Source organism: Lepidochelys olivacea (assembly GCF_965140295.1).
Source record: "Lepidochelys olivacea isolate rLepOli2 genome assembly, chromosome: 6".
Taxonomy (NCBI): domain Eukaryota; kingdom Metazoa; phylum Chordata; order Testudines; family Cheloniidae; genus Lepidochelys; species Lepidochelys olivacea.
In genome coordinates, this window is record NC_140416.1 from 41,159,316 (window position 1) to 41,182,958 (window position 23,643).

The 23,643-nt window shown below is 39.8% G+C and overlaps 1 protein-coding gene across 1 annotated transcript in view; it reads right to left on the bottom strand.

Annotated features, from left to right (window-relative positions):
- ANO3 (anoctamin 3) overlaps positions 1-23,643 on the bottom strand; it is a 227,108-nt gene that overhangs the window by 126,324 nt on the left and 77,141 nt on the right. Inside the window, exons 2-4 of the mRNA XM_084629858.1 lie at positions 23,241-23,447; positions 18,352-18,423; positions 1,233-1,369 (exon numbers count right to left, since the gene is read on the bottom strand). Coding sequence (XP_084485984.1) covers positions 1,233-1,369; positions 18,352-18,423; positions 23,241-23,447 — 416 coding nt within the window. The remainder of the gene's footprint in view (positions 1-1,232; positions 1,370-18,351; positions 18,424-23,240; positions 23,448-23,643) is intronic.

Consider the following 23,643-nt stretch of genomic DNA (forward strand, 5'->3'; position numbering starts at 1 on the left):
CAGATTCCTGCAGAACTACAGTAATGACAATACTGTGATCTTTTCAGTAATTACAAGATTCTTTCCCTAGCACATACATAATGCTCAGTTAACAGGTTGCCAAAACCACGATGGGAATCAGGTTTCTGAAATGGCATAATGCTGATAAAACCTGGTGTTAACATGTAGAAAAAAGTACAAGTGTTCAGTCCCACTAGATGCAGGTTTGTGGAACAGGTGTGTGCCCACTTAAAATAAAGTGGCCTTAATTTGGTTTATGAATTAATTTGAGAATTAAGCTAAACCAAATTAAGGGCACTGAATTCTAAGAGTGTCCACACAGGGATTTAATGCAGTTTAACTAATCCACATTTAATCTGAATTAACTAAAAGTGTGAGTTTACCTTCCTGAGCGTCCCCATCTAGACAAGCCTTAAGTGAAATTCAATTTGCTAAATAGGATGAAACGACAGTTTTCACTCTCTTCATATTCTTGATCATGGTAGATTTTTCCAATGTTTTTGTGCCTGTGTGTCACACAGGTCCCTTCATGTTACCCACCGATATTTGGAATAATTTTGCCTTTCATTAGCTGAGATTGCCTGCAACTGATATTTGGATTAGGATTTTTTTCTTATTTTTCTAGATCACTCTTGTCTTTTAATTTACTGCAATTAAGCTTCTGAACACACCTATTACTAATTCATTGGGATGCATACGACCGACTTTACTTCTCTATATGTTGTGGTTCATATGCCCTTAATCCGAGACATTATTCCAGCCTTTAAAGTTTTAGAAGACCCCTGGATCTTATTTTTATGGGTCACAAAGACACAGCCTTAGTCCTTTCAGTATAATTATTGTCTTTATTTATATATTTTTGATGTACTTGTGCCCTTATTTCGATAGGGAACTCCTGCTAATGTTATTGTAGGTCATGTTCATCATAATATTGAAGACTTTTACTTCTCTTTCTGTGGGGATGCCTGAATCTAATTCTTTGAGACAGTCTTGCATTACATCTGTTGGGGATTTCATGCTCTGAAATCTTGAGAGCACTTCTGGCCTTATTTGTATTGTCACTTGGGCCTTTATTGTTTGGTATCCCCTTAATTCTACGGAGAACCCCATATTTATTTATTTTTAAATCCAGCTGTAACAATCATTCCCTTTAAGGTAAATTTATATTATTTTTCAGAATTTAACCACATTATAACAATTCATATCAATTAATAAATTCTGTGGTCCATTACCTTCAAAGATGACTTAATCCGAGGTTCTGGTTTCTGTCTGGTAACCGTGTTTTGAATAAGCAGTGACTGATCTGTGCGAGAATCATAATTCCCATGTTCTGAATCATCTGTATATGTATCTTTGTCTTTTCCTATATCTCAGGGAAAACAAAACAAAAGAGATAGGCTCATTTGAGATTATAATGGAGACATACTTGTCATACTATTATAGCAGTAGTTGAGATAAGAACATTCCCTTTAAGCACCCATATTTGTGGCTTACAATATTCCCCCCTTCCCTACAACAGACTTTTGATCTGAAATTTTATCATGCTTGCTCTCAGTTTAGATGTGAAGCTTTTTGATTTATTAGAGTTTACATAAAATCTGTTCTGCAGCACTGGAGTGCGAGTGAAAAAGCATGATGTTTTCAGCTGTGCAAAAAAAAAAAAAAAACCCAAAAAAAACAACTACCCACGTTCTTAGGCTCTTGTGCTTTTATATAACTCTACAATAGTTTGGACTGGACACTTCCAATTTGCTGTACAATCCACATACAATGTGGTCTCATGAAAGTCAGAAGACCTGGATTCTATTCCCAATTCTACCATAGGCCTGCTGTGTGACATTGGGCAACACATGTTAACACTCTGTGCCTCTTTCCACCATCTGTAAAATGAGTATATGATGTTATTTTCCTTAATTTAATTTGAGGAGCTATTTAGATCCCTCAGCTGTAGATAGGAACTGAAAATATTTGGCATGTCGCAGGAGATGCTCAGCACTTCATAGATCTGGCTCTAAGCATATACCAATTGTGGTTATCCTCAGTACTCAATATCCTCAGTACTCAAATCAGTACTCAAATATCTTCATAAATATAAGATAGCTTTGGACAGCTGAGGGCCTACTCCTCAGCCTGGCAAGCCTTCCTCCCTTGCAGGTCTCCTGCTACCTAGTACCACCCCGAGTGGCTTTCTAGAGGAATTAAATGAAAGATGGGATTCAGAGCTTGAGTCCCAATATTAGCTGTACCAGTGGTTTTGCTGGGTGGCCTTGGGCAATATGTATTTTTGCCTCTCCCCACCCAATCATTAAAACAGGGAGCATGCTTGTATTAAGTAACCTACAGAGCTATCGTGAGGGTTAATGATTGTACAGCAGTTGAAACATGTAAAGCACTACTTAAGTGTTGATTATTGTTATCACTTGTATTATGGTAGCACCCTGGTCAACATCAGGAACCCATTGTGCTCGGCCCTGTAAAAACACAGAGCAAAAGACGTTCCTTGCCCCGAAGAACTAAAATATAAATATCACTGTACCTTTCTTTCATAAGTGTATCCAAAGGAGGGAAGGGAGAAGGGCAACAATTCTGACAGTCTTTTTCTAGGGCTTTTCTGATTACCTCCAATTTAAATTGTAACTATATTTGGGACAACTCCAGTGCATGTTGCCCATCCAGTTTGAATGTTACAGGTGGGCAGAAGGACAGTTTTGTGATTGGTTTCAGAGTAACAGCCGTGTTAGTCTGTCTTCGCAAAAAGAAAAGGAGTACTTGTGGCACCTTAGAGACTAACCAATTTATTTGAGCATAAGCTTTCGTGAGCTACAGCTCACTTCATCGGATGCATACTGTGGAAACTACAGAAGACATTATATACACAGAGACCATGAAACAATACCTCCTCCCACCCCACTCTCCTGCTGGTAATAGCTTATCTAAAGTGATCACTCGCCTTACAATGTGTATGATAATCAAGTTGGGCCATTTCCAGCACAAATCCAGGTTTTCTCACCCTCTGCCCCCCCCCCCCCCACACACACACACAAAAACTCACTCTCCTGCTGGTAATAGCCCATCCAAAGTGACCACTCTCCTTACAATGTGTATGATAATCAAGGTGGGCCATTTCCAGCACAAATCCAGGTTTTCTCCGGGGGTGTGTGTGTGTGTGAGAAAACCTGGATTTGTGCTGGAAATGGCCCACCTTGATTATCATACACATTGTAAAGAGAGTGGTCACTTTGGATGGGCTATTACCAGCAGGAGAGTGGGGTTGGAGGAAGTATTTTTTCATGCTTTGTGGGTATATAAAAAGATCTTCTACACTTTCCACAGTATGCATCCGATGAAGTGAGCTGTAGCTCACGAAAGCTTATGCTCAAATAAATTGGTTAGTCTCTAAGGTGCCACAAGTACTCCTTTTCAGTTTTGTGATTAAGTTACTGAACTGAGATTTGGGAGACTTATGTTTAGTAACTAGTTTTACCACAGACTCCTTATGTAACCTTGGACAAGTTACTTAATCTCTGTGCTTCAGTTCCCAACCTCTAAAATTGAGCTAACCCTTCCCTACCTCATTGAGGGATTTGTGAGAAAAAAAGTATTAAATATTTGTGAATTTATTTTTAAAAGAAAAATGGAAGAAAGAAATTGTTCCTATTCAGCCATATTGCAGATATACAGACATAGTTTAAGACATCAAAGTTATCACTACATACAGTGAGCCAAGTTCTCATTTCAGCTTTCACATCAACATGTGAAAATTCAGGGTAACTCTTGCACATTAATAGTTCCATTAAGTCCAGAAGGACTACTTGCATAAGTAAAGGCTTCTCACATGAAGAAAGTTTTGCAGGATCAGACCCTATGTGAATTGCAGGAGTTCAATTAAAAGTTACCACATTTTGCAAAACTTGTTAAGGTTCTGAAGTGTCTTGCCTCATTTGCTGAATGCTCCATTACTACTGTGTACTAAGCCATTTTAGCTGACCAAGGATACCACCACTGATTTATATCACATGTTCCCTGAAAGATGAAGATGATATTCCCTGTCATCTCATTTGAAATACAGATATAAGAAAGGCTTTAGCAGAACATTTAGTCATGCCACCAGAAAGATCAAGAAATTTAGAATTAAAACAAACAGGCTTTTAATAGAAAAGAAAAAAAGGTTTGTATATGTTTTGACTGTAATTGTGTTTCTTATTTTTTTTATTTACACCTAAATCACCTAGAGTGTTCTGTAAAAGGTAATGGGGCAGTGGAACACAGCAGGGGGAAGGGAGGGAATGCTATCCTGAATTCTAAAAGAGCATCTGTATATTTTTGTGACTCATCATTATTCTTACGACTTTAGTTTAAAAAGGGATATAAAAACTAAGGTATGCCCATCTAAACAACAAGTAGAAAAGCTGACCCAATTCAGTGCTTGAATAGTATATGCTGATTTGAAAGATCTTGATGTAATGTATTAGATATAATTGTAAGGGGATGAGTTCAACCAACATTATCAGATTTCCATGCCACAGAATCTCTGATCAAAAATTATTTTTTCATAGGTTGAGTGATCTATGATGTAGATATGTTTGGTGGGTTATTGAATCATGTCCAAAGTTCCCTCACAAGAGAATACAGTAGCGACTCTTATTCAGAGGTTTCAGATACCATTGACAATGTACGCAAGATTAGTCACCTGAATTGAAACATTCAATTCAGGATTAGTATTATTCATTCCAGTTTTCTGCAAATATGTATTTTTAAATGGAGAGATGTATTCTCCACCATTCGGTATTTTTTTCTTCTTCTTATAGGAAATTAATTTCTCTCTCATTCAATTAATGATTTTTCTTCATCATGCTCCATTAAATGGAATTTCCCTCCAAGTCCAAAGATAAATTAATTGTCTTGGGCCATTTCAGTTCAAATATGATCTTGAAAGTTCCCATCACAGCAGCATCCAGCTTCACCAGTAGAGAATGTCACCACAGAGAATAGTGAAATTTAAAAAAACCACTATTTTCAGTAGGTTTTGATTTTAAAACTTTGAAACCTTCTGTCATCTTTCTCCACCACAATTTAGACAATAAAATACAAAAGCAAATGCAATTTGGAATTTAAATGCAATTTGGAACTGCCAAAGGCCAAACAAAGAAGAGACATCCCTGGAATTTACGGTTAAAAAGTTTAATTGTCTGGGGATTCTTTTTTTAAAAATTCAACCTATCCAAAAAAGCAGCAAAAGGAACTCTCAGTCCCAGATCGGATCACATGCTATGGAAGCATCTACCCTGAAATGATTATAAAGCGAAAAGAGGCTTTATTTGCCTGCAGCTTCAAGGAATGACCATCAGAATAGCCTGCTCCCTCACGCTCTCTCCCCACCTTGTAGGAAATTTACTGTTTATTTCATCCCCTTATTTCCCAATCATGACTTGCCAGAAGCTGTAACTATTAGTATCGATGTCATGGTTGACTTACATCTCTCAACTAGCCTTGCTCTTCTGGTTCTTAGAGAGCCACTGGTTGAAACCACCAAAAACTGGCCTGGTTCCAGACCACCATGTTCATGGAACTTGAGCATCTGGCTTAAAGCCAGGAACTTCAGACTAGGCTTCTTTGCAAACCTCAGACCACACCTCCAACACAACTTCCTCCTCTTTAGCAATAGTGTCTCCTGTCCCACAGCTATTTTGAGAGGAACATGGGACAGGGTAATGCCAGTGAAAGAGGTTTCCCCTCATATGTCTCAAAGAGTTTATATGCCTTGTTAGAGAATTTTTAATGTGCTTTCATTTTTTATTTGCTTTAATTCAGAAATGCAGCAAATGGATCAGATTCTCAGCTGCATAGTTCCATCTGCTTATGCAGTTTGACACCAGCTGAGAATCTGGTGCATTTAAATATACCAACTGAGCATGCACAGTTTAACACTTTTTCTTTACTTTAACATAATAGTAGAGATTCCACTTAAGACTTCATTACAGTAAGGCATGGCAAGAGAAGAATTATCTGAAAGAAGGTCTATGAAGACTTCATTTGAAGAAATGTAATATTTTAATGGCAAAATTATTTCAAACTACATTTGTGGCGGTGGGACAGGCAAGTTGCAATTCCCTAATTTAATGTAACATTTTGTTGGTAAAACAATTTCAATATCTATCCATTGAGGCACTTATGCTACTTTTTCCCTGTTATAATGTCCAATTCAAAACTGCCAAACAAATGCCAGACTGTGAAGGCCCTTCTTAAAAAAAAAAAAAGGAACAAAAAAACTTCAATGGTGATACATTACAGTAAGTGAGAAAACTGAAAAAAACGTACAAACAACATCTGGGTGGTAAAAATGGCAGGTGCTATACAGAGTTGCTGCTAGGGTTTTTATAGTCCACAACAGCAGTGTATGGCAGAGGTTGTCTGCTCTCGTTCCACGCATCCCTTAAAAACTTGTAGCCTCTGAGCAAGCACTCAGCAAATGAGTCTTAGACAGAGTTTGTTATCTCGTTGGTATAAATCAGGAATAATCCACTGAATTCAGTCGGGACTTTGGACCAGAGTTCTAAGGACAGGATCATTATATTTATGTTCATATTGTTTGTTCTGGAAATGACCCCCTAAACATATTTCTTCCCTACACAGATTCTTTGGGCCCCTGAAAGTATAATGTGTGGTCTGCTCCTTCAGGCCTCTTCAGAGACAAAATACAGGAATCCATTATCACTGCTTTAAACAGCATATCCAGTCTCCCTTGTTTTGGGTGTTCATGTGAATTCCCAGGATATGGCCAAAAGAAAAGAAAGCAGAAAGGCTTAGGTTTTGATCCTTGAAACACATGTGCATATACTTAACTTTAATTTACTTTATTTTGAAGTTTATGAGATTATTCAGATGCTTAAAGTAAGAGCACATATGTTAATTGCTGAAAATAACATTATAATAACTGTCATTTTGTTCTTCTTAGTAGATGCCAATCTTGCAAACATAATTAGTGGGAAATCTTTATTTCCAATATAAAAAGTTACATGTTTTTGTTAAGTAACCACGTAAATTACATTGAGATTATTTTAATTGCTAAATCATTTTTGAACAGAAGTCACTTAGCAAGTTTTATTTAAAACTTCATTAGCCTTGATTGACTGTGTGAATATAGTACTCTAAACAGGGCTGGATTAACCTTTTGTGGGCCAAGAACCAAACATATTTGTGGGCCCCACTAGGGAATGAAGGGGCCAGGGGCAAGAGCACAGCGGGCAGGGTGGATTTGATTTAAAACATGATTTAAATCACTAGTCAGGAAGACTCAATTTAATCATAGTTTTCTACATAAAAGTGCATTCTTGTTGGTTGTTATAACCTTAATACATATTTTTTACAACTCAGAGATAGATGTAGGTTTCATTTTTAGAAGGTACACACTATACATTTTTAAAACAGTGATTTATTTTGAAAAAACTTTTCAGATGAGTTTTACAGCTATATCAGAAAATGAATGATTTTTTGGTTATTTCATTTACGAAGGATAATTGAAGCAGATATTTATGAAGTCATTGGAAGGTGAACTATATCCAATTCAACAGGTTAATCATTAATATTTGGTGGATTTTCTTGCCAGGCTGTATTATGAAGAGAACATCACCAGACAGACATTTAAATTGCTTTATTTAACTAAAACAACAACAACATTAAGTACCGGTATTCTGGATTTTTTTCTTCAACAGCAAACATAATATTTTAACAAAAAAGTATATGTTCCTTGCTTCTCATATTTATCTCCAAACTTCTTCTCCTTGTCCAGATTCTATTCCGCCCCCAACAATCTTCTATTCCTTGAACTTTTTGAAACTTTTCACTTTTAAAGAGAGGTAAGGGATTGATTCTGTGTACACAAATTTTCAGAGGGACAATAGAGCTGAGGTCTGTTATTTCTCACCTCTATATATTATTTATTTAAAAACATTTTTGCTGTTACAAGCATTTTACCTCTGGAGACACATATCCACAGTTTGAGAACTGCAAAACTAAGCATCTCTGATGGTATCTTCTAGACTGAGCACTGAGTCCCATTAGGTAGATAGAAAGATTAATTTAAATAATCTATACAGAAGCCTGTGGAACCCCATATGATTGGGTCCCTAATCCATGAACTATCAGAACTCATTTACAAAACTTTTCTTAAACATTATGTGAATATATTGTCTCATACTATAGAATTAGAATTTATAATCCCTATTCCATGATGAGATATAATGTATCTTAATTAAAACTATCTTTAGATAGGCTTTTTCCTCAAAAATCCAATATAAATTAAAAAAATCCATTTTGTTTTTTTTAAAACAAGTAATTGATTTTTATCCACCTTGACAGCGGGGCATGGCAGGGTGGGGGGAAGGATTGGTCCCCAGCTGGAGCAAGGCAGGGGCCACCGGCAAGGTGAGCACAGTGGGGCACGGGGGGAGGATTAGTCCCTTCTGACTGGAGTAAGGCAGGGGCTGGGGGCAAAAGCACAGTGGGGCAGGAGCAAGGGTTGGTCCCAGGAACAAAGGAGGGGCCGGGGTTAAACTGCAAGCACAGCAGGGCTGGGGAGGGGGTAAACAGGATCCTGCCCACTGCCCTTACCACATAGATCAGGTACCTACCTTCTCCCTGGTTCTAGCCCATTCTCTTTGTCTCTCCATGCACTGAGCAGGGCTGGGGTTGCAGGGTCTGGGAGGGAGTTAGGGTGTAGGAGCAGGCTGGGGGATGCAGTGCAGGGTCTGGCCAGGACCTAGAGTGTGGGAGGGGGCTCAGGGTTGGGGCAGGAGGTTAGGTTGTGGAGCGCTTACCTGGGGCAGCTCCCATTTGGTGCAAATGGTGCAGATGGGAATGTGGGGGGTGGGTGCAGGACTCCTGATTGGTGCTCAGGGTGGGGGTGGGGACGTGGAGGGGGTGCAGGAGTCAGGACTGTGGGCTGGGTGTGTGTGCGGGGGTGCAGGAGTCAGGACATGGAGGACTGGGTATGTGACGGGAGTGTAGGAGTCAGGGCAGAGGGCTGGGGGTGTGGGCTGGGTTGGGGGGGTGCTCCCAGTCCCCTGCCCTGAGTGACTCACGGCAGGGGGCTGGAGGGGGTATGCCCTGATTCCACCCCCATCCCCAAGGCCCTGCCCCCACCTCTTCTCCGCCTCTTCCCCTGAGCGGCAAGCGTGCTGCGGCTCCACTCCTTCCCCTCCCTCATGCGGGAGAACAGCTGTTCGGTGGCAGGGCAAGTGCTGGGGGAAAGAGGTGGGAGAGGAGGGAATTTGGCTGCCAGTGGAGCCTGCCCTGCTGCAGAAGGAGCTGGTGGGACCAAGCTTCTGCCCCCTGCCCACCGCTCTCTCCTGTGGAGAAGAGCGGAGTGGGCCGGCCGGGGCCCCTTTGGAGCATGGGACTGGTGCCAGTGTCACCATGGTAAATCCAGTACGGACTCTAAAGCCCCAAATGCAGTATGGTAGCCATGCAGGTGCATAAATAAGCTATTATGATAATTAATATCTGTAAATTATACTATTGCTGAGAGAAAACTTCTAATTGTACCAGTTAAATTTTTATAGTCCTGGGAAACTAAGCAACATGAAGAAAGCAAAAAAACCCAAAACACCAAAACAAAAAAGCAACCCCCCCCACAAAAAAAAGTGTTTTTCAAAGAAAACCAAAGACGTTTTGATAATTTCAGCAAGCAAAAAAAGTGACATTTTTTACTTTTAAAGTTAGGATTAACTCATATTCCTATTGAAATCAATGGGACAAGGATTTGCCTTTAAATAAATTAGCTATCAAGAAATAAATACTAATACTAAATAAATACTAATAATTGTGTGTATACACACACACACACTTATTAGTATTTCAGAATGCTATACCTGGCAGATGGACCAGCACATGATATGCACTTGGCCCCACATTCCACACTCAGCAGCGAAAGTGATATAAAGGAGTTCCAGGCGTCACTCAAAAAGATGCTAGACTTCTTCTTCAGAATTGATTAGAAACTTAGGAGTCTGGTTAGTATATTGTTTTGTTTTGTCTTCTCAGTCACATAAAAATGTGACCAGTGATTTCAGTGCTTACACATCATCGAAGGCATCTAGCCTTTTAGCATAAGCAAACTCTAAATCTGTGAATGTGAATTTCACAATGAAGGAATGTAAGAGATTAAAAACTGTTGACCAGACTTTTTAATTCTAGGAATCCTTTGTCTGGTAATGCCTGAAAGTACTCAGTATATAATTTGGACACAGGTTTCTCCCCCCGCAGGGTCTGGCCATGTTAGTACAGTATGCGTCTTCTGGATATCTAGAGATAGGACACTAGATGGGGAGGGCATGTACTTTAAGCAAATTAAGAGAATTCTTTCCAAGATATCTGCCTGGTGGGTCTTGCCCACATGCTCAAGGTCTAACTAATTGCCATATTTGCAGTCAGGAAAAATTTTTCCTCTGGGTCAGATTGGTAGAGACCCTCGGGCGTTTTCACCTTCCTCTGCAGTATGGGGCACGGGTCACTTGCAGGTTTAAAGAAGTGTAAATAGTGAATTATCTGTAACTTGGAGTCTTTAAACCATGATTTGAGGACTTCAGTAACTCAGCCAGAGGTTAGGGGGTCTATTACAGGAGTGGGTGGGTGAGGTTCTGTTGCTTGCAATGTGCAGGAGGTCAGACTAGATGATCACAATTGTACCTTCTGACCTTAAAGTTTATGAGTCTATGGCTAAGGGAGCCATTTCACATCTTCTAATGCCTAAAATAACCCCCTCTGCACCTCTTGTATAAGAAAATATTGACATAATACTACTCCCATTTTTACATCTTACATAATGTTGCTAAAGTTTTTGACTCTTATCATGTAGAATACTGTATGGTTTTTGTTTGTTTTAAACAAGGCATAGCACACTGATAGGGAAATTTAATTTTAAAAACTGCCATTAAATAAGTAGTAGGGTGCTTCGAGGATTTTCTCATAACTTAACTCTATGCAATGACTTCAATCTATGAATTTAAGGCTGGTCCTATAGTTCAGTGGTTCTCAAACTGTGGGTGAGAAGAGTGCAGTCAGATACTTGTCTGAGTCTCTAGTGAGAGATGTTAAACAATGTCCCAGGCCATATAAAATACAGCAAGTTCACTTTATGTACAAGTCTTCTAATTTTCATTGACACAAAGTAACTGTGTGCAGCTATATGGTCCTAGTTACAAAAAAAAGTGAGGTCAGATTCTTTGTGTGACTCATTTAACTTCCTTTTTTGGAGGCTCTATTGAGGGCACTTTGCTGTGTCAAATAGTGTTCCATAAAATAAACCACTACTTGCACAAACACCTGGATGGAGAGTTCCAAATGTGCTCTGAGTCCTTAAACTTATGATAATTTGCTTTCCATGTGAGAATAAAACTTGATCTCTTCCAAATCCCCAGAATAATGTCGCAACTGGGGGCCGGGGGAAGAAGAGGACAGCTGAAGCAAATTCAGAGACTTCTGTGCTGTATTTTATCCAACTGTACTGCAAATGGTGATGTTGCTGGGTGATAAAATAGCTTCTAATTTAGTGTTCCATTGCATCTTCCACTCACCCAGTTCAGCAGGCATAGAGCTTTTGTACTGCTATAACTATATCAGAATATTTGAAATTAAGTGGCAGATTTCTGACACCTTTACTCATGTTGCATAGAATCTTAGGCTATGTCTACTCTACTACCCTAACAACAACATTGTAAGGTGTGCTGTGTGGCTGCTCTTTATCGCCAGAAGAGCGCCCTCCCAGTGACAAAATAAAGCCACCCTCAACAAAGGGTGGCAGCTTTGTTGCGGGAGCGTGGCTCCCATCAATGAAGGGCTAGCCACACCGTCACTTTTCATGACTAAAACTTTTGTCGTTCAGGGGTGTGTTTTTTTCACTCCCTGAGTGACAAGTGTTTTAATGGTGAAAGTGCGAGTATAGACAAAGCCTTAGTCCCAATGAGTAGAGTATTTCTTGATTAAAGTGCTACTTAAGATAAGAGTGGTAAAATTGGCTTCTAGATAAGCGATGAGACTCGGAGCTAGATTTAGGAACGTATTTAGGTGCCAAAGGATGCAGATAAGCATTAGTAGGATTTTCAAAAGCATCTAAGAAGATTAGGTGCCAAAGTGCTTTTGAAAATCCCACTAAGCACCTACTGACATCTATAGGTGCCTAAGTACAATCAGAAACAAGGCCCTCAATCTTTGAAAGAGTGCACATTAAATCTTTCAAGGGGGAAAAAAAAGCAAGCAGGCAGCATTAACGCCAATGTTCAGGACATCTGGGAAGTTGACTGGGGAGCAAAGTGTGCCATGTAACAAAGGTTTCCTTGCTTTGCAGTGCTCCAGTCCTGCCACTGTCCTTATGTTCTCAAATACAAAGGCGCTCCCAAGGAAAGCACAGAGAGAACAGTGAAGTTACTGTTTTTCCTTTTCTGTGTGGTTTGGTGCCTGTGCACCCTATTCTGTTCTCTTTGCTCCGCACCATGCAGTGGAGGAGAGCATTTGTCCTGTAGTGGTTATAACTGAAGGCAATGCATATAAATAAAGGGCAAAGTAGGAGTGGAAGTGGTTTAGTATTGAGGACAGAGCAGAGTGAACACAAAACTCTGTCGTCAGCTACATAAATAAAACAATTAAACTTTACTCATGTGTGCTGCAGTTTTTAGTGCAATGGTAAGACGCTTATTAAAACAAGCTATTTAACATTAATTTTTGCCAGCTCTCATCAGGAAAGTACAAAACATGTTATGTAATAACTACTGCTATCTAAATGCTACAGAGGCTGGGAAGAGGATATTTGGGTGACTATTTATGGAAATTCAGTATTACTTCAACTATCAGCATCCTTGCTTTGGAGCCAAAAGTCCCTAGTTGAAATCCCCAGAAGAGCAGATTCCAGCACAGATTCACAATTAAACTGAAAAATAATTCTTAAAAAGTTTCCCTTTAATTACTTAACTCCCATTAATGAATCCAGCTGCATGATCTTGAAAACGGAAAACAATTTCCTTTATAGAACTGTATGTATGTACAACCCTTCCTTGATTATCTCCCAGATTGACTATTTTACTTCACCCTTGTGCACTAGTATGCTTTTTTATCAAGCATTTCTACACCTTGTCTGAAATCCAAATATGTTATAATGCTTGATTATATGCGGACACTGTGAAGGACTCAATCAACAGATTAGTGTGGCTACATATCGAATATCTAGAACTAAAAACATTTCTTGTTTATGTGACTTTCTACATTTAGTTGGCTCAGCTCACTGGACATGGCTTATTTTCATTAAATTCAATTTTGCATTGCTTTGCACAATGCTTTGTGATACAAGACAAATGGGCCAGATCCTCGGCTGGTGTAAATCACTGTTAGCTTAACTGAAATCACGTTTGAGTTCACTTAATGAATATACCAATCAAATCCTGCTGAGGAACAAGCCCAATACAAAGTAAAAGGGTCTTATGGGGCATATCTTTATGGGGAAAAAAAAGATGGCAGAAGGTAACTAGAAGGCAATCCTAAACATATACTTCTTTCCCCAAACAAATACCCACAGAGGGTTTAATTTTCAAAGGTACTGTCATAAATATAAAGGGAAGGGTAACAACCTTCCTGTATACAGTACTGTAAAATCCATCCTGGCCAGAGGAGGCACAAAATCTTTTCACCTGTAAAGGGTTAAGAAGCTCAGGTAATCTGGCTGGCACCTGACCAAAAGGACCAATAAGGGGATAAGATACTTTCAAATCGGGGTAGGGTGTGGGGGGAAGGTTTTTGGTCTGTCAGTTCTGTGTGCTGACACAGATCAAAGAAGCAAGCAATCCAGCTCCATTAGAATTAGTAAGTACTAGCAAGGGAATGTGTTAGCTTATTTTTGTTTTGGCTTGTGATTTTCTCTGTGCTGAGATGAAGGTGTATTCCTGGTTTTCTTTTTGTAACTTTAAAGTTTGGCCCAGAGGGAAATCCTCTGTGTTTTTGAATCTGATTGCCCTGTAAGATTATCTTCCATTCTAATTTTACAGAGGTGCTTCTTTTACCCTTTTTCTTTATAATAAAGTTCTGTTTCTTTTAGAATCTGATTGGGGTTTTTTTTAGTGTCCTAAAAAAACCCCCAAGGTTGGTCTGTGCTCATCTTGTTCTTTCTCAAGCCTCCCCAGGAAAGCGGGTGTGAGAGCTTGGGGGTGATATTAGGGGGGAGTAGGAACTCCAGGTGGTCCTTTCCCTGAGTTTGTCTAAATCACTTGTTGGTGGCAGCATTACCTAATCTAAGGTACAAGGGAGAATTTGTGCCTTGGGGCGTTTTTAACCTAAGCTGGTAGAAATAAGCATGGGGGGGTCTCTCAGGAGGGTCCCCATGTCTGTACCCTAGAGTTAAGAGTGGGGAGGGAACCGTGACAGACGCAAACTGTAGTTAAGTACCCATTTCCCATTCTGAGTCAGTGGGTGCTTGAGCCCTGTTAGTATGACTTTGAAAATCTATCCCAGAATGTTTAATGCCGGAGTAGAGTTTTGTAATGGAATGACATCAGCATGTTCTTGCAACCTTCAACTTCCCTGTTTCTGATGTAATTGTTCTAGAGGAAATCTATACTTTCAATTTTGCTTATACTTTGTTTATTATGCAGCATTTTTTTTAAATATGTATTTATTCTTACAGTATATGAAAAATAAATACTACAGGAATGAGAATGCTTCCTTTCCTCGCTTTCTACAATTTCTTTTAGACTGTGCACAAAATTGTTCGCACACATATAAAAGACTGGTTTAATGCTCACATGATAACATCTCCTCAGACATCAGAGGGACTACCAGCTCACAGCTGGATGAGTTGCATCTATCACTCTAGTGGAAGATGGTAGTATTTTGAGTTCTCACAATCCTAGGTTTAATCCTCACCATTGATCAGTTTCCTGTGTGTTTGTGGCCAGTTTGCAAAATGTAACAATCCTCACACTTGCTAACTGCTGTACGGACCCCTTAGCTGTGAGTCGTCCTCCTCTTCAGAAAGAGATCACTGAAGGCTAGAAAAGGCCCCAGAGATGCTCTGAATAATCAAAAGCCAGGAACAATAGGATGAATGAGTAGCAGATTGAGGAGAAACAGTCCTAAAGTTTGAGGGTCAGACTAAAAGCTCTATGAGGAATGGAGAGGTTAGTCAGATCTCTAAGCTTATGCTCTGCAAGCTCCTGTCTCCTCCATTAACAGAAGGATCCTCAGACTCTGTATGCTGACTGTGAGGAGTAAGGGAAAATACCATGCCAGAGACCTAAAGATGAGGTACTTCATAACCCTGCCCTCAGTGTAGAAGCACCCCCAACCAGAAGGTTCCCTACACCTGCAATAAATGTAGGACCTTATCCAAAGCCCAGTGAAATCAATAGGAGAGTTTCCATTGACTCCAGGTGACCTTTGGATCAGAACCTTAATTCTTTGAGCTACCACTCAAAGAAAACACCACAGAGAAGGATACATCTTTTAAAAAAAGCAGCTATGATGCTGCCTAATTAAAAATTTACCACACTCACTTAATTTCAGCCCTATCTTTAGTGTTCTCATGGGGCAGTTGTAAGAGGTTCAGTGAGGAAATGAAGCACATTAATCAAGTGTATTATGCAAGCTACATCAAAATGTACTAGCACTGACTAAAGCATTTAACAGTGCTTTGTCATCCTCACTTGTTTAGAGAGCAACACTTTAAAAGCAAGATCCTTCTGCTTGCTGTTGTTCAGAATGAAAAGGAAAAATGGAGCCTGCAATCTTACTTCATGATAGGTAACTTAAAAGAGATCAGTAGGCAAACTGCATGTTAAAACTTATTAGTTACTTTAGTTTTTATTTTTAGTCACAAACTTTGGATTTATCTGGTGTCCTGTGGTAGAAATCAAGCTTTCTGATTTGTTTATTTTAAAATAATTTTCACTCTTTACATTTGGATTTTATTTTCCATTTATAACACTTTCTTCTTGCTTGAACAAAGCAAATACAACCTTCTACTCTCAGTTACATTGCTGTAAAGCCAAAGCAATTCCATGGAGTAACCCTGGATTTACTCCAGTGTAACTGAAGGCACATTTTAGTCCAGAGTGCGTGAGCAGTTCTGCTGAGCACATGTGCTGAATAGGCCGCATCTCACCTGTCATGCTCGGCAATATCACAACAATAACTTAAACCACAGCAACCAAGCCCCTTAATTCTTTCCACTAAGGGCTGGTCTGCACACAATTTTTGTACTAATTAAACTATATCTATATCTATTCCCCTCGGGCGGGTGCAGTTATACTGGTATAAAGGTGCTTACATTGGTATAGCATATTTTCGTAAATTTAAATCAATATACTAAAAGCACTTTAAAATTATGTACAGACAAGCCATAAGAATCAACTTCTGAAGAAGCTGAGCAGGTGCTGGTTACCGAGTGGAGAGTACAGCAATCCAGAAGTTAAATAGCACAGACTGGGCAAGGACAGGGTGGGTCCCCAGTGGATGTTGGCTGCCCCATCCATCTCAGTGAGGTTTAAGCTCAGATGCTCAGTGATGACAAACGTCAACAGTGTTAACTATTTCATCCTTCATGTATAAATGGCCAGAGGGGGTCTCAGATCAGCACAGTTCACTGGAAGTGACATCTTATTTTGATACCATAAAGTGGGTGGTATTGGGGAAATGCCACCATGTCTCTCCCCCCCACCCCCCCAAATCAAGAAGCAGCCAAGTTCCATGGGCATACTATTAAAACAAAATCAAACCATGAATTTTAAGCCAGAGTCATGATTTTGGAATATTTAGGGATAGCAATTCAGATTGCTAAACTGCCAAGGAGGCAACTACACTAATGAGCCAACACCCCCATTCTAATTTCCACTTGCTCCTTTCAACCACAAGGACCCACTTACCTTCCCAAATACTATATCCAGGGCAATGAGAGAAATCAATGCTGAAATATTTGGGTGATGAGAATTACAGAAATGCCTCTAATTGAAAACAAACAACAGGGGTGTGCATGCAGACTGACCTGTTGTGGGCGTATGAAACTGCTATTTTTAGTCATTATACGGAGTGTGACCAGCAACAGTTTTCATAATAGTTGCTTATGCTACATCCACAAAATACATGTGTTTGTGCTTGCACAGATAACTGCATGTGCACACAATTCAGATATTTGTGTGTACAACTTCCTATGTTGTGTACATCAATGCATAATTTTACACATTTACTATTTGTGTGTGCATGTACCCACTCATTTTGTAGGAGCACATACGATACTACTTTTAAAACGTGTCTAGGAGTGACTTTTCCCTGATATTCTTTGATCTTCAAAAAGATTTAAGTGACATCATTACTAGGACAAATATGCCCAAAACAACAATTTTCTGATATATATTTGCAAAACTGCAATAATTTTGTGTGTGTTTTCTCTAGAACATAAGTATCATTCTTTTCTTTAAAAAAAGTCCCTGCAGCATTCATGAGCCATCCTAAAACAACATATCATTGCACGTGAACAAGAAAAATAAATAAATAGTAACAAGGAAACTAATTTAAGTTATAAACTTCCAAGAGGTCATATTATAAACTACAGTGATACAAAAAAGTTATTTTCATGTGTATGAAAAATATCTTCACAATATTTAAAAGTATCTGATAAGAGTATGGAAAAATCTATACATTTACATCTTACATTCTATTGCTTATTCTCTAGAAATTCCTTGAAAGTTTTTTCCAATTTGGCAAAGGACAAATTAATAGAGGCCCATTTAAAACATCAGAAGAGATGAGGGAAGTTAGGACTAGAAAGCTTTATGGAATTTCTATTAATTCTTTTGAGAGCTACATGAAACCATATAATCAATTCTATTCCCATCAGCAACTCTCTCATCTTGCTATCTTCTTACTGAAAATATTTCAAAGTTTTCCATGAAACAAATTATAAATGTATGTTCATATATCCTGTGTGTCTGTGTTTCCTTGAAGAGTCAATATTTGTTATGTAATCTGTTATTTTGCAGATTTTATTTTTGCAAGATTGGTATCTACTTCCAACTCCAACCTACTCTGATATTATAATTAATATACTCTTTTGGGGTGAATGAAAGGAGGAAGTGTCAATGCACTTCGACTACAAACAGAAGTTGTCAACATGCATACATGAATTTTTAATAAACAAAAAAAGGCTATCCAACATTTTGAAAATAATCCTTGTGTGTTGTTTTAACTTATCAAGGTCTGCCTTTTCACACAAAAATTGGAAGTTCAGCTTCAAGAATGGAGGTTTCAACTGTGAGAGTTAAACAAGAAAAACAAGTTTTAAAAATAACAGCCGATTGAGATAACAAAGAAACTCACCTAAAAATGGATCACTGTATTCTGTATTAGACAACTTGAGTAAGTTGTTTTCCAGAGTCTCCATCACTTTAGCTGAAATAAATGCAAGTTTCTATCAATGTAATCTTTTTGTGTTGCAAACAACATAGAAACAATTTCTGGCAGCTACACACTCAGAATGGCCAAAGCAAGGCATTAAACATACTGATAAACTTTGTAGAGCATTTTCTGCTAGTGATAACAGAGCATCATTGAATTATCAGTGCCTGTGATTCTCTTTCTGCTGAAGCTTAAACTCATGTTAAAAAATATTCAGCTATCACCACATTTGGAGGAGAATCACTCACAGAGTTTGGTAATAAAAGCTGGTCAAATTCTTTATCTGATAGATTTTGCAATATTCTTCAAATGTAGTTAATTATTCAGTGAATAATTGTTGTAATTATTTGCCCAATTCTGCTGGTAACACTGTTTCACGTGGGCAGGGCACTATTACCTGTAAACTCCTGGGCTGTCTCGCCAGTCCAGGAATGACATCCCATATCAGAGCCTGTTTTAAGCCCTTGTCTCAGGCCTGAGTTTATTGGTTAAACAAAAATGAAGGCAAAAATACTGCAATGGGTAGTTCCTGTGCCCTACAAGGGCTCCAGCTCCCAGCAAAGGCTTTTCCCTTACCTCTCACTTGCCAGAACCATCCAGGTCCTTGCTCTGATCCCAGGAATCCTGCAATAGCCTATCTGCTCCCTGAAGTTCTCATTCCCCAGGCCATCTGCCTGCAAGTCAAATAGCTCGGCTCCTATAGTAGGGTGAAAGAACCGCCCTAGGTTCTTTCACCTACTATAGGTGGTCTCTACTCAACTGAGCTCTCACAAGCTTTTATAGTACCAGGTAGTCTTCAGGCTATCAAACTAACCCATAGGTCCACAGCCTCAGCTGAGAAGCAGTTGATTAGTCACAGGCTGGACCCATCTCTCCTTAAAAGGGCCAGTCACCCAGTGACAGTGACATGCACGGGCTCTGACTTATGTTGCTAACTGAAATATTTCTAAATCATTTTATAGGTTTTTGCCAAGTTAGATTTGGGCTTGTGATGTGATAAAATGAACAAACAGAAACAAAAAAAACCCAAAAACAACAAAAGGAAGATTGATTTAAACCTCACATCACAAACCAGACCTGGAGAACAGGATAAGCTCACACAAGTATTTGAGGGAAATAAACAACAACAAGGAAGGAGAGGAATTGTAGGAGCACACCTAAGTCATGTATAAACAGAAATTTAAAAGCAGCTGCCAAGCAGGCCAAGTGTGAACCGGGAGGTTCTCAATGTAGTATATACAAGCACCACCATCAACAAAACATACATTCCATGAGCAGATAAAATCAGAATAAATACATGCATCTTCCATTATGCTCTTAAATCACTATCAATTAGCAGCTTCTAAACTTAATGATTCTGGAAATGGTGACAAAAAAACAATAGATGCAGATAAAAGCCAAGACCCCAATCCTGCTATGTACATGCTGACCCTTATGCCTTAATGGAGTCCCATTTATTTCAATGGGACTCTTCTGTGTGTGTGTGTAGGGGAGGGGAAGGGGCTCTCTGTCTGTGTGGAGCCAGTTTTGGGTAGAAGACCTGTGATATCCATTACCCCCCCATTTACAGGTTTGCCATTGTCCAGGGTCATGACATTTCTAATCTGGTGCATTGTGCATTCATTCGGAGGTACAGGTATATATTTATATAGTTAGTTCACATACTATAAATACATTGGGTGAAATCCAGGGCACACTGAAGTCCATAGGAGCTTCACCATTACCTTCATGGGGGCCACGATTTCACACAATATTTTCAGTATGTATTGTAAAAACCATAACGCATGATTGAGCAGCAGCTGCCCTATTTTTCTAAGATCCCCTTAATGAAATAATTTCCAGGCATTCTTTAAATATTAAACAAGTAGCACAGATACTACAGGTTTCAGAGTAACAGCCGTGTTAGTCTGTATTCGCAAAAAGAAAAGGAGTACTTGTGGCACCTTAGAAACTAACCAATTTATTTGAGCATGAGCTTTCGTGAGCTACAGCTCACTTCATCGGATGCATACCGTGGAAACTGCAGCAGACATTATATACACACAGAGATCATGAAACACCCTCCCACCACACTGTCCTGCTGGTAATAGCTTATCTAAAGTGATCATCAAGTTGGGCCATTTCCAGCACAAATCCAGGTTTTCTCACCCTCCACCCCCACACACACAAACTCACTCTCCTGCCGGTAATAGCCCATCCAAAGTGACAACTCTCTTCACAATGTGCATGATAATCAAGGTGGGCCATTTCCTGCACAAATCCAGGTTCTCTCACCCCCTCACCCCCCTCCAAAAACCACACACACAAACTCACTCTCCTGCTGGTAATAGCTCATCCAAAGTGACCACTCTCCCTACAATGTGCATGGTAATCAAGGTGGGCCATGTCCAGTACAAATCCAGGCTCTCTCACCCCCCCCCCCCTTTTTTCCCGGGGACACACACACACAAACTCACTCTCCTGCTGGCAATAGCTCATCCAAACTCACCACTCTCCAAGTTTAAATCCAAGTTTAACCAGAACGTCTGGGGGGGGGGGAATAGGAAAAAACAAGGGGAAATAGGCTACCTTGCATAATGACTTAGCCACTCCCAGTCTCTATTTAAGCCTAAATTAATAGTATCCAATTTGCAAATGAATTCCAATTCAGCAGTTTCTCGCTGGAGTCTGGATTTGAAGTTTTTTTGTTTTAAGATAGCGACCTTCATGTCTGTGATTGCGTGACCAGAGAGACTGAAGTGTTCTCCAACTGGTTTATGAATGTTATAATTCTTGACATCTGATTTGTGTCCATTTAATCTTTTACATAGAGACTGTCCAGTTTGACCAATGTAAATGGCAGAGGGGCATTGCTGGCACATGATGGCATATATCACATTGGTGGATGTGCAGGTAAACGAGCCTCTGATAGTGTGGCTGATGTTATTAGGCCCTGTGATGGTGTCCCCTGAATAGATATGTGGGCACAGTTGGCAACGGGCTTTGTTGCAAGGATAAGTTCCTGGGTTAGTGGTTCTGTTGTGTGGTATGTGGTTGCTGGTGAGTATTTGCTTCAGATTGCGGGGCTGTCTGTAGGCAAGGACTGGCCTGTCTCCCAAGATTTGTGTGAGTGTTGGGTCATCCTTTAGGATAGGTTGTAGATCCTTAATAATGCTTTGGAGGGGTTTTAGTTGGTGGCTGAAGGTGACGGCTAGTGGCGTTCTGTTATTTTCTTTGTTAGGCCTGTCCTGTAGTAGGTGACTTCTGGGAACTCTTCTGGCTCTATCAATCTGTTTCTTCCTATTCCTACCTACATGCCTCCAGCTTTCACCCTGACCACACCACACGATCCATCGTCTACAGCCAAGCTCTGCGATACAACCGCATTTGCTCCAACCCCTCAGACACAGACAAACACCTACAAGATCTCTGTCAAGCTTTCTTACAACTACAATACCCACCTGCGGAAGTGAAGAAACAGATTGATAGAGCCAGAAGAGTTCCCAGAAGTCACCTACCACAGGACAGGCCTAACAAAGAAAATAACAGAACGCCACTAGCCGTCACCTTCAGCCCCCAACTAAAACCCCTCCAACGCATTATTAAGGATCTACAACCTATCCTAAAGGATGACCCAACACTCACACAAATCTTGGGAGACAGGCCAGTCCTTGCCTACAGACAGCCCTGCAACCTGAAGCAAATACTCACCAGCAACCACACACCACACAACAGAACCACTAACCCAGGAAACTATCCTTGCAACAAAGCCCGTTGCCAACTGTGCCCACATATCTATTCAGGGGACACCATCACAGGGCCTAATAACATCAGCCACACTATCAGAGGCTCGTTCACCTGCACATCCACCAATGTGATATATGCCATCATGTGCCAGCAATGCCCCTCTGCCATTTATATTGGTCAAACTGGACAGTCTCTGCGTAAAAGATTAAATGGACACAAATCAGATGTCAAGAATTATAACATTCATAAACCAGTCGGAGAACACTTCAATCTCTCTGGTCACGCAATCACAGACATGAAGGTCGCTATCTTAAAACAAAAAAACTTCAAATCCAGACTCCAGCGAGAAACTGCTGAATTGGAATTCATTTGCAAATTGGATACTATTAATTTAGGCTTAAATAGAGACTGGGAGTGGCTAAGTCATTATGCAAGGTAGCCTATTTCCCCTTGTTTTTTCCTACCACCCCCCCCCCCCAAACGTTCTGGTTAAACTTGGATTTAAACTTGGAGAGTGGTCAGCTTGGATGAGCTATTGCCAGCAGGAGAGTGAGTTTGTGTGTGTGTGTGTGTGTGTGTGTGTCCCGGGGGGGGGGGGGGTGAGAAAGCCTGGATTTGTGCTGGAAATGGCCCAACTTGATGATCACTTTAGATAAGCTATTACCAGCAGGACAGTGTGGTGGGAGGAGGTATTGTTTCATATTCTCTGTGGGTATATAATGTCTGCTGCAGTTTCCACGGTATGCATCCGATGAAGTGAGCTGTAGCTCACGAAAGCTCATGCTCAAATAAATTGGTTAATCTCTAAGGTGCCACAAGTACTCCTTTTCTTTTTACAGATACTACAGTGATTCATCTAAGTATTGTGCAGTCTGTAAGTGGGTTATTGTTTTTTTTTAAACTTATCACTTTCTGTAAGCATCTCTAGTAATAGTATTATGGAAACTTTTCAAGATCAAGTTTTTGTATTTTATTATAATTTCACTATTTTCCAAAAAATAAGCATTACAAACTCAGGCACTTCACAGCTTAGGAAAAAACATATATTGGAAGGAAGATGGTATAAATAAAGGACAACTACTCACCTCGTTCTGACACTACATCGACTGTAGCTGTTGAAGAGCCTGCACTCGGAGGCCGAGCCTGTGGCTGGAGCCTATTTGGCTGAAGAAATGAAGAATGTTTGCTAAGACAGTGAGGGTGTGTTTGGCTCTGTGCTAAGCATGGCATGGATCTTCTAGAGGGCTTCAATGGAGGCTCTTTCACTGTCTCACTCCTGCTTGTGTTCATACCTGAAACATCCAAAATATACAGAATCAGAAGCTATGTAGTATTATGTGTTTTTTTTTAAAAGAGAAAGGTAACCATCTGGATTGAATTAGGAAGATTCAAGAATTTTTTTTTTTAACTACCAAGTAACTTTTCAATAATATTTTATACTGTTCTACCATATAGAACAGGGCTTCAGACTTTTGTATTGGTGACCCC